Source organism: Megalobrama amblycephala, linkage group LG8 (genome assembly GCF_018812025.1).
Source record: "Megalobrama amblycephala isolate DHTTF-2021 linkage group LG8, ASM1881202v1, whole genome shotgun sequence".
NCBI classification, from domain to species: Eukaryota; Metazoa; Chordata; class Actinopteri; order Cypriniformes; family Xenocyprididae; genus Megalobrama; species Megalobrama amblycephala.
The window spans coordinates 16,428,434-16,444,010 of NC_063051.1; the positions used below are offsets into that span (position 1 = coordinate 16,428,434).

The following is a 15,577-nucleotide window of genomic DNA, read 5'->3' on the forward strand; positions in this document are numbered from 1 at the left end:
TTTTTAGTGATATTTGTAAATTGTCTTTCTAAATGTTTCGTTAGCATGTTGCTAATGTACTGTTAAATGTGGTTAAAGTTACCATCGTTTCTTTCTGTATTCACGGAGACAAGACTCTTGTTATTTTCATTTTTTAAACACTTGCAGTCTGTATAATTCATAAACACAACTTCATTCTTTATAAATCTCTCCAACAGTGTAGCATTAGCCGTTAGCCACGGAGCATAGCCTCAAACTCATTCAGAATCAAATGTAAACATCCAAATAAATACTATACTTGAGCGATTAGACATGTTGCATGACGAACACTTTGTAAAGATCCATTTTGAGGGTTATATTAGCTGTGTGAGCTTTTTTTATGTTGTTTAAGGCAAGCGCAAGCTCTTGGGGCATAGAGCACGAAAATTAAAGGGGCCACGCACTGAATCAGCGCATTTATAATGATGCCCCAAAATAGGCAGTTAAAAAAATTAATAAAAAAAAAACTATGGGGTATTTTGAGCTGAAACTTCACAGACACGTTCAGGGGACACCTTAGACTTATATTACATCTTTTAAAAACATTTTCTTCAGCACCTTTAATGTTTTTGAAAAAAGTCTAATCAAAAATACAGTAAAAATACAGTAATGGAGAAGCTGAATTTTCAAATGTAATGCTTTCTTGCTGAATAAAAGTATTAATTAAAAAAAAAAAAAATTACTGACCCCCATTTTTTAACGATAGTGTAGGTGTGGCTTTTGGCAAAAGGTGGGCAATAACAGTGGAAATAGATTTTTGTAGTCAAGACTACAAAAAAAAATTGGAGAAACATTGTAACACTGGAGAATCACTGTAAGAAAAAAGTTATGAATTATTATTTTGGGTAACACTTTAGAATACTGTTCCGTCATTAATGAATAACTACACAGGAAGAAAAGATTAACACAATATTAACATTCAAATAACTACTATTCATAACAAGAAGCTCTGATTAACGAATTAGTAAGTAATGTAATAGCGCTCAGTTGAATGTGATAGTTCACTATTAGCTAATCAGTAACTACTATTTTTTTTCATACCTCCCAGAGGTATACCTTATACTAAGAACTATTATATACAGGTTCATAATTAATGTGAATAATATATAGTTAATTCTGAAGTGAAGATCATGGTAACCATAATTATTAAAACCTCAAAAGCTTACAATGCCTTCAATCATTATATGGAGTTATCATGATATTCACTTTAGAATACTAATCCAAATAATTAGTAATTCATTCTGAAGGATTCGTTAATACTTGAGTCATTACTAGTGGGTTTTCCTGATCTTCACTTTAGAATGAAATATAATGTGTGCATTATTCACATTAATTGATGAACCTGTACTTCTAGTCGTCTGGGAGGTATGAAAAAATAATAGTTATTGATTAGCTAATAATGAACTATCTCATTCAAATGAGTGCTATTACTTACTAGTTCGTTAATCAGAGTTTCTTGTTAGTTGTTGCTAGAATGTTAATATTGCTTTACTCATTTGTTCCTGTGTAGTTATTCATTAATGATGGAACAGTATTCTAAAGTGTTACATTATTTTGTCTTTTTATTCAATAGTTTGTGGCAGAATGTTATAGGGGGTTAAATATATTCTGAATATTATTTTAAATTGAGATTGGGGTATTGTTGTACTCCTTTGTAAATGGACACTTTTACATTATACAATTGTACAATAATGTCATTATACAGCAGAATTTCTTGGTTCAAAGTGTGTGAATGTGCTCGGAGAATTGAGGGAACTGATCGTTGACTGGAGAGAGATTTGATTTCTAATCTGCCAGCTGGGTGAAGCCATTAGTCAATAATGGATGAGAGCTTGTGAAATATTTAGAGTTTGGCCTAATTTAGCTTCCTCCTTTCCACCTTGTGTTGTTTGAAAAAACCATCATCTCTTCACCTGAGGTAGTTCTTGATGAAGTGTTGATGTTTACATCAAATATTGAGTAAAAAACAAATTGCAGTAAAAAGCCATAAGCCATTTGTTATAATAATGATGATAGAGGATGTAATATTACACCACAGTATTGTCGTGCAGCTCAGGTCAAGGGTTTTACGAAGGAGGAATATTGGGACTGGCAAATCTGTAAGCCATGTTGCAGAATTTTTTTGTTGTTGTTGTTGTTTTGGGAGCTGAGCTAGTGGAGCATAATGTATGTGACATTGATAACAGTGAGGATAAAAGCGTTATACATCAGCCTCCAGTTATTTTGTTTTAATGGGTGCAGATTAGACTATGAACCTTGAACAACAGAGAAATGAGCCATTAAAAACAGCAGAAACACTTACTGTCATTGTAAATGGATTGTGTTAGTCAACCTTCTGTCATATTTCTAATATTTGGAGATAAACATCGTTGCTCTGACAATATTTTCAAAATCTGCCATCAATCCAAGCGGTAATGGAAAAACATCTATATAATAGTATTTTGAAACTAAAATTGGCACTGTTTATATGTTATATTAATATAATTTTTTTTCTCCATATTGTCAGTATGTCCATATTGTGACTTTCAGCACGTATCCGAACATACAAATAAGTGCGTGTAGACATAAATATCCATAAAAACCCATGAATAATAAAGAGTCCAGGCTAGTCTATTACACATTTTTTGATTTGAGGACATGAAGTGCACTTATCACTCTTTCATGAAAATATTCAACATTGCTCTTGCCATTTACAAATTAATTCTGACATACTTGAAGACATTAGCACATCTTCTTGACACATTGCTAATTCGAACATTTGAGGTGCATTCAAATGCACAGCTGGTAGTGCCTAATTAAGACAACTTTGATTAATATTACATAAGAAATCTTGTGCACAGTTTGCCATAGGATGTTATGTGCATTTCCACCCTTAGAAAAGTAGGGATTCATCCCAGCTTTTAAAATTGGATTGTAAATAAAACCAGCCATTTCATCTCATCTTAGCCTCTAACCTGACCACTCCGCAATGCTGTAAACCATGACACAGCATAACATTAATTTGAAATGCTAGATTACCTGCACAGACATCCTGTGTGGTTTGCCTGTGTCTATTCAGAATCCACTCAAAGGCATCCTTTCAAAGCTTTAACACAATCGTCAGGCTGCTTAAACCAATCCGTATAAAGGCCCAGCGGCATAATGGAAGAGACCTATTCAAAATCTAATGTGAGAAACATTCAATTACAACATGTTTGACCCTGTTTTTGTTGTGTATGTGGAGAATATGGCTTTGTGAGTGCATTCTGTAGGTTAAGGGCACTTTACCAGAGGCCTAAAAAACATTTCAAATATGCATAAACGCACACGCAAACACATGTGACTAGTTTTGTAGATTGCTGTCCTTTTCTCCTTTTGAAAGGTAGATTCGGTGTACGGTAAGAGGGTCGATGATGTCATGAAAGAGCCTTTCTAGTCAGCAGTAATTTGGAGAGAGGCCAGACTCAATCTGAGGGTGTAAATAACTGGTTGTTAGTGGAAGTCTGAGCCCAGAGAGTGTCTTTTGTGCTCTGTGCTGGCTGCTTTGTCACCGCTGCCAGCTTGAGATGGGTCAATAGCCGAGTTCCCACAAAGCTGTAGAATGGTGGAAAGCTGAGTGATTGACAGCTCTGACTGGTTTAAGCCACCCTGCTATCACTGAGGCACCATTGGGCTGCTCACATAGGCCTTTAAGTTCTTCTAAAGAGGTTTCCTTTTAGTAGGAAATTGTATCATTACTGAGCCACAGAAGATTTTAGCTCTGTTCCCTGTGAGAAAACTTACATAAGATTCAGCCTAATGGTTTCAAACAGCAAAAAATCTTCACTGACACAGGATTTCATTGGTCTCAGCTGTAAATTCTGTGTGATGTTCTCAGTGATACTGTGGTAATTATATATGTGGTAGAAGTCCATTTAGAAAAGATGATGATGAAATCATATGATTATGGAATGGATTTTAACTTAGAGAATTTGAGTGCCATGTTGATCAAAGCACCCTTGATCACATCACTCCCAGAATTCCCTTCCCTTTTATTGATTGAGAATGGTGTGCATGGCAATGGTGTCTTCAGTCTTTAATAGAATCTATGACTTGGCTGTCTTATTTTTATGGTCCTTTACTGTTGTTTCTTGCAATATAATCCCAGTGAGATCTTGGGTAAAAGCCATGGTACACAGTGTGAAATCAATGATCTTTAATTTCAGACTGTACAATACACATTGCAGACAAGGCATCTGTCCCATTCCGTTGACCTCACATAGGAGCAGTCGCACGGCACGACTGTGATGTAAAATTTACGACACTGCCAGATCTCCATCAGAGGCTAAGATTTATTGCAAAGGCAATTAATCACCTGTAAGCATTTTACACTATTCGATCAAGGGATTGGCGAAAATTTTTTTGTGTATGTCAAGAGAATTATTTTACGATCTACAAAACACGAAACGAAACAAAACAAGTGAGCATGTAACACTAATTGATCGTTTTTTCCCTACAAAAGAGATATATTTTAAGATCCCTGAAAACTGTACAATGTGAACCCGCCTTAAACAACGTTGTGGTAGATACCAGACCATACCTTTAACAAAGGTATTTTAGTTCATATTGGTGAATTAGTTTTCACCTTCCTGGACAGATTTCATTAAAGGTGCCCTCGAATGAAAAATTTAATTTATCTTGGCATAGTCAAATAACAAGAGTTCAGTACATGGAAATGACATACATTGAGTCTCAAACTCCATTGTTTCCTCCTTCTTATATAAATCTCATTTGTTTAAAAGACCTCCGAAGAACAGGCAAATCTCAACGTAACACCGACTGTTACGTAACAGTCGGGGTGTACGCCCCAATATTTACATATGCCAGCCCATGTTCCCAACATTATGAAAGGCATTAGACAAGGACAGAACGTCTGGAAGTGCAGAGCTGAATCAACAGACTAGGTAACTTAAGCAAGCAAGAACAATAGCGAAAAATGGCAGATGGAGCGATAATAACTGACATGATCCATGATATCATGATATTTTTAGTGATATTTGTAAATTGTGTTTCTAAATTTTTCGTTAGCATGTTGCTAATGTACTGTTAAATGTGGTTAAAGTTACCATCGTTTATTACTGTATTCACGGAGACAAGAGCCGTCGCTATTTTCATCATTAAACACTTGCAGTCTGTATAATTGGTAAACACAACTTCATTCTTTATAAATCTCTCCAACAGTGTAGCATTAGCCGTTAGCCACAGATCACAGCCTCAAATTCATTCAGAATCAAATGTAAACAATATAACAGTATACAATACTCACATAATCCGACGCATGCATGCCGCATGCATGACGAACACTTTGTAAAGATCCATTTGAGGGTTATATTAGCTGTGTAAACTTTGTTTATGCATGTTCAAGGCAAGCACGAGCTCTGTGGGCGTGGAGCACGAGAATTAAAAGGCCAGTAGCCCTGAATCGGCTCATTTATAATGATGCCCCAAAATAGGCAGTTAAAAAAATGAATTAAAAAAAGTCTATGGGGTATTTTGAGCTGAAACTTCACAGACACATTCAGGGGACACCTTAGACTTATATTAAATCTTTTTAAAAAAAGTTCTAAGGCACCTTTAAGATTGATCTGATTACTTTGTTTTCAGTCTGATGCATGATGGCTCTAATGGAGTATAGTCGTCTGGCTATAATGAAAAATTACATATATTTAACTCACTGTAATGGAAAATGATATATAGTCAACTAGCTATAATGGAAAAGGTTTTTGTTATTATAAGGTTACCATTCACAGTGACCTTTTCTTTGACCTTTAATAGGTTTCCACACTGTTACACACATTCAATGAAACTTAAACCTTAAATCTCCATCTCACTGCACACACACACACAAACGTCAGCAGTCGCCACGTCCTCTTCTAGGTATTAAAAATCCTCCTCCTTATTAGGTTTGTGCATTTACTGCTTCAGTCATGACTCTGATGTAACAGCTACTGAAAAGGGTGGACATGAATCATTGTCATTATTGAGAGCCGAGCAAAGGAGAGATGATGAGAGGAGAAGAGGTTTGATATTTATAGCACAAGACCATTATTGACTATTTACCTCTTTATATATTAAAAGTGTTTTAACAACCCACTTCATGCTGGAATACAACCGATCAGGAGCATGAAATCAGACACCATGACTGCTATATATAATTCAAGCAGAGGCATCTCAAGGTTAACATCATTAGCACTGATTGGTTTGATTGGTTAGTGGACTCCAAACCCATCACAGTTTCCAAAATGTGACCTGCTTGCCTCCTAGCAACAGGCCTGTGCTAGCGGAACACTTACAATTAGCAGTAACATTGTGACTACTCTTAACCAAGTGCCATTTATTCTGCTTTATGTCTGTTAAACTCTTTTGCAATATAAAAAAAACAACAAAACATATAGCCTCTATATTATAAAATGTATGTTTACACATGTTCTTGTTATTTTTGACCAAAAACTGCAACCATCCAATAAAAAAAATGAAATAAAATAACAATTTAAAAATTGTTGTGTATGGTTCATTTCATAGTCCACATTTGGTATTGAACCTATCAAAGGATATTTATTATTTGTTGATGGCCTAAAACGGCAACCATCTAAACAAAACAAAACAAAACAAAACAAAACAAAACAAAACAAAACAAAACAAAACAAAACAAAACAAAACAAAACAAAACAAAACAGCAGTTAAACTAAAACAACAGTTAAACTAAAACAACAGTTAAACTAAAATAAAATAAAAAATGAAATAAATAATGAAATAAAAAATAAAATAAATGAATAGATAAATAATAAATATATAAATAGACAGATAAATAATAAATACATAAAAAAAAAAATAATAAAATTAAATAAAATTAAAAAATTGGAATTGTCATGCATGGTTTCATTTAAAAGTCCACATTTTATATTAAACCTATCAAAATGTGTTGAAGTACAAAATGAATTAATCCGTTTCTTTATTTTAAATATTGAATATAGAAAAAAAGGTACTTTTGATAAGTTAACAAAGCTTCATTTTAATTTGGCATCTGAGGTAAAATGATTTAATTATTAATTAATTAGTTTTTAGAGGAAACGGCTACAGAGAAATATTTGATTCCCTTTTTAAAGCATTCCTCCCACTTCAGCTGGCCGACCATTTGGCACACACATGCAAAAACAATTTTGCAACTAGCTACAAGTGTAGATGTAACATGGCAGTGCTTCTATACCAATGACGCATGATGTCCCCTGGGCTATGTGGTGCTATTATTATAACTCATATACAGCCGGTACTGCACTGCCCTAGAGACAGACACAGATGTATAGACTGGGTAAAAAGGTCTGTCCCTTTTACAAGTGAATGAATTATTTCACTCCCAAGTCCTTAAGTGCGGTCGGCCATTTTAGAATAGAGCTTTCTGCGTTGAATAACGTGGCCGCAGGATGTTGCTTAATGTATGTGATGTTCAGATTCACATGCTCAGATATGTTTTGATATGAAGCTATATGAGAGTTTAAAATAGAACCATACAATTAGTATATTTCAGCCTGTTTTTAGAGGATATTTCTTTTGTTGGTATGAATTAGATTTGCTAATTTTTGGAGCTCAGTTGTCCTGGGTGTTTTAGTTAGTAGAGGAATTGATTTGTTTTCGGCATTAGCTTTGCTTGAGTGATATAGTTGAAAACTAGAACAGGGATTTACAGAAGGGATTATGCAATGACATGTCCTTCTGTTACTTGGCAGCTGTGTGTGTGTGTGTGTGTGTGTGTGTGTGTGTGTGTGTGTGAGAGAGAGAGAGAGAGTCATAAATATGTTTTATGTTGTATCTGAAACTGTGGTGCTGCATCTATGAGGTCCAGAAATGTTTTCTTGTGAGATTGCTGGGCTATTGGCTGTAAGAGTCAGTATTAGAAATAATATAGTGCTCCAGTCACATTTTTCTCAACATTTAGAATTGAAATAGACCTGCATTACTGAAGAACAAAATGGTACTCTGCAACCTTGGTTGATTTTTGAGGCAATAAATCCATGTTTTAATGATGAATCGATACATTTGTTTTCTGTCACCATTTACTCCCCTCGTGTCTTTTCAAATCCATATGACTTTTTTTTTTTTCTTCTGTTGACCATGGAAGTAGAAATTTGAAGAAAGGTCACTTTTTTCATGGAGTTATAATGAATGGGGAGTCACAAAAGTGCCATAAAAGTACACATGATTTGTTTTTGTTTTCTTAATTTGAATGCCAAATTTGTGTGTGGAGCAAATTTAAGTCATTCACAGATAATCTTCCTCTTCAGTAAGCTGTTAACCGCTGCAAATAGATCATTGGGTCAGTGAATTGAAGTGGATCTGGCAGGATCCTGCTCTGACAGTCTTTTCTGTTTTGTCTTTGTTTAATGTTTCTTTGTTTGTCTTTGTGCTTGAGCACATGGCTTTGTCTTTGTTTGTGTTGGCCATTTGCTCCTCTTATCCTGCCTCCTTGTTTCTTGTCACCACGCCCCCTTTTTTAGTCCTTGCCTGTGTTCGAAATCGTCTCCTAGCCTATACCCTTAAATAGGGCACTATTTGAGGGGACAGCCATTTGTAGTGGTGTCCGGAACCATTGTGAACTTTATAGAGCGCACTCATTCAATCCCATAATGCACCTCAATAAAGAGTGTACAACTGATGTACACTCAACGGCTAGAGAATACCCATAATGCACTGTGAGAGTCGTGCCGAATGAATTTTTGAACACAGCTCTTGAGTCCTCATTGGACTGATTGTGTTCACCTGATCCTCATGTGCTATTCCCCCTGTTCATTGTGCTCCTTTCCCTCATGTCTTTGCTGGTTTGTTATGTGTATACTTCGCTTGTGTGCATGTTAGCTTACCTGAGACTTGTTAGACACTACTATGTCTTTTCCTGCCAGTCTAGTCTTGTATTTATTTTCTTTTGATAATTCTAGTTTTTCTTTGCTTCTGTGTTTTTATTCAAGTCAAGTTCCAGTCTTTATTTTTGGCTGTTTTTTGGTTTCTCTCTTGATTTATTTATTTATTTTTGCTGTCTAGTTGCAGAATTTTTTTTAATTCTTGTTTATTACTTTTGTTTTCTCTTTCTTTGCTAGCTCCAGTTATATTTTAGTTTCTTTATTTCATATTTTTTCTAGTCATATAGGTCTTGTCAGTTTTTATTTTTCTCGTTTTATTTTTTGTCATCTCTTGTTGTCTTGTCCTGTGTGTGTATGTGTCACGTGTTGGGCCTTGCCCTGCCCTGCCCTGCCCTGCTTCCTGTGTCCTCCCTGGCTGCTGACTCTCCTGACCTGGCAGCTTGTCTTGTGCTTCAGCAGTTAGATCTCACAGTGCCAAGCCTCTGGTTTCTTGAGCTGCTGCCTTGTCTAAATCATTGCCATACCTTCTGGAGCTGCCTCATCCCCGACCAGCCTGTTCTCCTGTTGTGTGCCCTGCCCTATGTCTTGGACTGTGTTCCCACTTCACCAATCTTGTGCTGTCTTCTGTTCTTAAAGGTGCCCTAGAATCAAAAATTGAATTTACCTTGGCATAGTTGAATAACAAGAGTTCAGTACATGGAAAAGACATACAGTGAGTTTCAAACTCCATTGTTTCCTCCTCCTTATATAAATCTCATTTGTTTAAAAGAACCAGGCGAATCTCAACATAACACCGACTGTTACGTAACAGTCGGGATCATTAATATGTACGTGCCCAATATTTGCATATGCCAGTCCATGTACAAGGCATTAGACAAGGGCAACCAGTATTAACGTCTGGATCTGTGCACAGCTGAATCATCAGACTAGGTAAGCAAGCAAGAACAATAGCGAAAAATGGCAGATGGAGCGATAATAACTGACATGATCCATGATATCATGATATTTTTAGTGATATTTGTAAATTGTCTTTTTAAATGTTTTGTTAGCATGTTGCTAATGTACTGTTAAATGTGGTTAAAGTTACCATCGTTTCTTACTGTATTCGCGGAGACAAGACAGCTGTCGCTATTTTCATTTTTAAACACTTGCAGTCTGTATAATTCATAAACACAACTTCATTCTTTATAAATCTCTCAAACAGTGTAGCATTAGCCGTTAGCCACGGAGCACTATCAAACTCATTCAGAATCAAATGTAAACATCCAAATAAATACTATACTCACATGATCCGACGCATGCATGCAGTATGCATGACAAACATCTTATAAAGATCCATTTGAGGGTTATATTAGCTGTGTGAACTTTGTTTATGCACTGTATAACTGCACTTATAGTCAAGAGGGGGGACAGGGAGCGAGAGATTCAAAGGGGCCACGCGCTGAATCGGTGCATAGTTAATGATGCCCCAAAATAGGCAGTTAAAAAAATTAATTTAAAAAAATCTATGGGGTATTTTGAGCTGAAACTTCACAGACACATTCAGGGGACACCTTAGACTTATATTACCTCTTGTGAAAGAACGCTCTAGGGCACCTTTAACAAATATCACTCTCTATCTCTCTCTCTCTCTCTCTCTCTCTCTCTCTCTCTCTCTCTCTCTCTCTCTCTGAACCGTGAGAGGATCAGGTCAATTCATGAAGGAATCGTTCAGGGGTGCGTTTCCCATACAACAACGTAACTCGCTGCTTCACGACCATAGTACGATACATTGTTGAACAAATCAACTAGCTGGTTGCGACTGTTTCCCGAAATCGTATTGTCACAAACCTGTCGTTGGTTAATGATGTCATGCAGGTTATGGAGTAATAACTTCTTTAAATGAATCCGTTTGAGATCAAATTAATGCTAGATTTTTTGCTATGAATTACAGACATGGCATCTGAGGACTACTTCTCATTTTTCTCTGTTATTTTGCTTTATTTCCAGATTCAATCATAGGCTCGTTCTTATGTACTAGAGCACATACGCACATGCGCACTCTTCAAAAATGGTGCTTAAAATCTCTTTACAAACTAAAATATGTAAATGACATTTGTATGTTCAAAATAAAAGATATACATTGTACTTAATGTCAGCTTGCTTATTTTGCTCGAGATAATGATTTATTATCCACATGTCATAAAAACAAGAAACTATGCTTCTAACCGCAGCTCGAGAGCTGTCATTCCAACCACACAAGTTTGCAATGCAGTTTGTGAATATTCGTTTGAACAATAGTTTCGGGAAACACCAAATTTTTTAACTATGTTAGTAACGACGGAACTTGCAATGTTAGTTGGATGACGATGCTTTTGGGAAACGCACCCCTGATTGGTTTCGTGAGCTTGAAGAAACCGAAATAACTTTTCGTTTACAAATTGGAAATAAAGCACGTTTTAGCTGGACAAAGTTAATGATATGTTTATGATACGTAATAGTGCTTTTGTGTCCTTTTTAAAGTTTGAAAGCTTCAGCCCCTATTCAATCAGTGTTATTTTAGTATTATTTATTTTATACTATTCACAAATTTTTCATTTTAATTTGTTAATTTGTGTAGTAATTTGTCACTTTTCAAAATACTTATATTTAGCTTTAATTTATTTTTATTATAGCTTTAGTAATTTTAGTTCTTCAGCTTAATCTTATTTTATTTCAATTAGTTGCCAAAGCAAAATGTTTAATTTCTATGTTTTTAAGTTTGTTTTAATATCATGTTTATGTTGTTTTATATCAGCCTTATTTCAGTTAACAAAAATAATTTTAAGTTATAATTTTGTTAACGATAACAACACTGTCCCATTCAGTGTAAATACAACTGACCAGCACATGTTTGAGTAAGCGTTAAAGTATGTGTTTTAATTTGTAATAATGACATGAGGGTGAGTAAATGACAATCGTCATGTTTTTGGTGAATTAATAATTTTACAACCTAAGAGCTAATTAATGGGATCATTAAAAAGGTCACATTTGCAGCGACGTCCCACACACAGAAAAAAAATATGCATTACAGTATTTTTCACTAGTGTAGGAATTTGAGCTTTTATTTTGTTCACTTTAAACAATGTTCCTATCTACTGTAGGTCATATTGCATATAGAAAATAAAAGATATGTTTCAATTAACTACAGTATGTAATCAAATGCGTTCTATTCATTGACTCTCCAGCGTCTCTGGAGAACCAAGATAAGAGTTTGCTTAATGCAGAGAACCCTTTTCAACCTATTGACTCTCTGAAGGTCATTCTTGAATTGCCCTTTTTTGAGGTCAGAACAAATTGTGTGGTTTGAAGGAAACTTAAATTCAACACATTTATCTTGTAGTTTTTTTTGTTGACTGTGTTAGTTTTGTACATGATAAAATACCACTGAGAGTGTGTGTATGTGTGTGTTCAGAAATCTTTCCTCATCACTGGCTAAATTCAATTTCTCAGTCCAGTAATGGTTGCTCAACCATGTACCGAAAATATGTGTACTTGAAATGTCCTTTTCATGGTTATTGTGCCTTTTTGGTTCATGGATGAATAAGTATATTTAATGCAGTTTACTTAAAAGGCTATTTTCATGCGGTTTTGGCTTTTGGTCTTGCACATCCCACCATATGGCAGCTGAGATGTATTTCAGAGCAGAGACAGTATGTTCTGTCAGAGCTCATGCTGCCTGTCAGACTCCTGTGATGACGTGTGGGCTGGCTGTGAGTAAGACTGACGGAAAACAGCTCCGTTAATGATGCTCTGAGGTACTAATAAGCATGCAGGAAGTGATTACTGAGACGCTTTAAATGCAGGTACATGATTTCTGTGTATGAAATTGACACACAGGCAGAATCCATTTAAACGATGTTTCCTCCATGATGCACTCAGTGTTTCTGACAGTGCGCTTCTTGTGTAATATGGTTGCGCATTAATTTCATAGCCATTTTTAGTGGTACAGTGCTAGTTTTCTCAAATGCAAAGTATTGTTTTACTGTATGCTTATACTTTTTGTGGAAAATTGTGCAAATAAACCTCTCTGTTGGCAAACTGGGTTTCTAAAGGAAGGTTCAGGAAGAGCAAATTCATTTAATCCTGTCAATCACAACACAGTATTTAAATATTTAAAGGGCCGCTCACCTCATTCCTGTGACAGTTCTTCCATATGTATTATTTATTTTTAATGGAGTTGTCCAGGGGATTATTTAGAGCCTGAGTTGAGTCTCATGCTTGAGACCTCCATCAAGGACAGCAAACTAAACATGTTTTTACTTGTATCTTACTTTAGGATTATATGAAATATGAAGTCTGAAAGTTATGGCTGGGTAACACAGTAAGCTCTCAATACTGACCTTAGGTTGTGGAAAATTGGTGTAATTCTTTCTAGTTCTTTAGTTTTTTTTTTTTTCTTGAGTGCTCACTTTATCTTACACACAAAAACCCTTTAATAGGTCAGTCCATATTCTGTATAATTTGAAATTTTCTGAAATGATTAGTATTATATTCCATGTTCCTAAAGTCAGCAGCACTTGAGCTTCAGAAGACCTTCAGACTTGAGCTTTTGATGATCATGTTGTCCAGCATGATTTAAGATATTCCAAAGAATGTCTTGTGCTTCGATGGAAGCAAGAATGTGTGACCTTTTGTTCAAAAGAAAGAGTTCACATAATAAATGTCACACATTTACTCAGAAATAGAGCAGAATCTTAAATATGTATTATTAATTTTACAACATAACCTTTTAAACATGTTTTAAATTGTAAAGAAAAAAAAATTGTTAATTTTTAGGTTTTAAATTACAGATTTAAATCACGTATACAATATACACTACCGTTCAAAAGATTGGGGTCAAAATGATTTTTTTAAATTTAATAATTTTATTCATCAATGATGCAATAATTTGATCAAAAGTTACAGTAAATACATTTATGTTTTGAACTTTCTATTTGTCCAAAAAAATGTATCATGGTTTTGACAAAAAAAAAAACAATAGGCAGTACAGCTGTTTTCAGCATTGATAATAATAAGAAATGTTTCTTGAGCACCAAATCAGCATATTAGGGGCCGTTTACACAACACTGTTTTCAACTAAAAACATAAAACTTTGGTAACACTTTAGTTTAGTGTCCAATTCTCACTATATACTAGTCAGTTATTAGAATGAATATTAATTTGCTAAGTATTAATAAGCAGTAATTAGGAGTTTGAGGCAAAAGTTGAAGTTAGTAGTTGAAAATAGTGAAAATTGGACCTTAATCTAAAGTGTGACCAAAACCTTTTATGCATTTTGTCTATTAATGTACACTATAAAGGCGTTTTGGGGCCCGAAAATGCAAACTTTTGAAAACGGGGATCATTTTGACAATGGTGTAGTCTGTATGTGAAAAAAAACGAAGGAAAACTTTTCCGTTTTAGTACGTCATGTAAACGTACCCTTAATGAATTCTGAAGGATCATGCGACACTGAAGACTGGAATTATAACTTGAATTCAGCTTTGCCATCACAGGAATACATAAAAATATATTAAAATAAAATTTTTATTTTAAATTGTAATGAATATTTTACAATGTAAAGGGCCTGAGCATAATTAAGTTACAGGAATGTACGACATGATGGCGCTCTTGAATCGAAAAAAATAGATTTCTATGGAGCTATTCAGACTGGGTGCAACAAAGTGAGATTTTTTTTTTATTCATTTATTTTTGACCAGTGTGTAGATTTTTAAAAAAAAAATTTTTTCCCCAGTTGCCCCGCAATGAAACGGGCCATCCATTTAGATTTGAGCTTTAGGTCACATGCCCAGAGTCGCTGCTCTTGCACAAAAGGGTGAGATTGGTGGTGCTATAGCACAGAAAGCTGTTTTGAAAACCAGCGTAAACATTGAAGAAAAGTGTTCCCGGAAGAGAATGGATGTTGAGTTCATTGGTGTTTAAGAACCGAGAACTTTTTTTACTACAAAAACTGACAAAAAAAAGACATTTTGTGGCAAGGAATTGCTGAGAAAATGGGAATCGATGGTGCGTTTAATATCTTATTAAAGTTGTAAGGTGTGTAGGCCAATCAGCTGAATAGTGGGTTGCGCCATCTAGTATGCAGGCGTAAAATTCATCCTTGGCCAGCGCCACCTATCGTATAGGCGTGAATTAGCCAATCAATCATTTCACGTTTGGTATGAAAGCACTTTTTAAAAAAAAAAAAAAAATCGTACCAATCCCCAACTTTTAAATTTTAGTGTATATGGTTGTATGTGGTTTATGCACTTACATAGCATTTACTTTGATAATGTACGTTCAAATGACTCAAGTCTTCCCATGAAGACGCATACTTAGTCATTTACACCCATCACCATATTTAGATGAACATAATTACTAATTTGTGATTCCTGCCTCCCTGTGATGACTTTCAGTTACTGTTGGTAAGAGCAGCAGGGTTGTAGAGCACATCTGCGTGGACTCGTTTAGATAAAACTACAGTGACTCAGCACTTAATGCCTCTGTGTGGCGGCCATTTAGTGGCTGACAGCAGAGTATTGGGTGTCCACTCAGGATCTCTAGCATGTTTTATTAACCTTACTTATTCTCTGCCATCTTTTCCTTGTCTTTCAGCCATCATCAACCCCAAAGCACCCAAAGAAAACAAAAGCTTCAATTTTGATTACTCCTACTGGTCACATACCTCG

At 35.3% G+C, this 15,577-nt stretch overlaps 1 protein-coding gene across 16 annotated transcripts in view; it reads left to right on the forward strand.

The window, feature by feature from the left end:
- Positions 1-15,577, forward strand: part of kif1aa (kinesin family member 1Aa) — an 80,978-nt gene that overhangs the window by 5,363 nt on the left and 60,038 nt on the right. For all 16 annotated transcript variants that reach the window (XM_048199662.1, XM_048199663.1, XM_048199667.1 and 13 more), the window contains exon 3: positions 15,504-15,577. In XM_048199662.1, coding sequence (XP_048055619.1) covers positions 15,504-15,577 — 74 coding nt within the window. The remainder of the gene's footprint in view (positions 1-15,503) is intronic.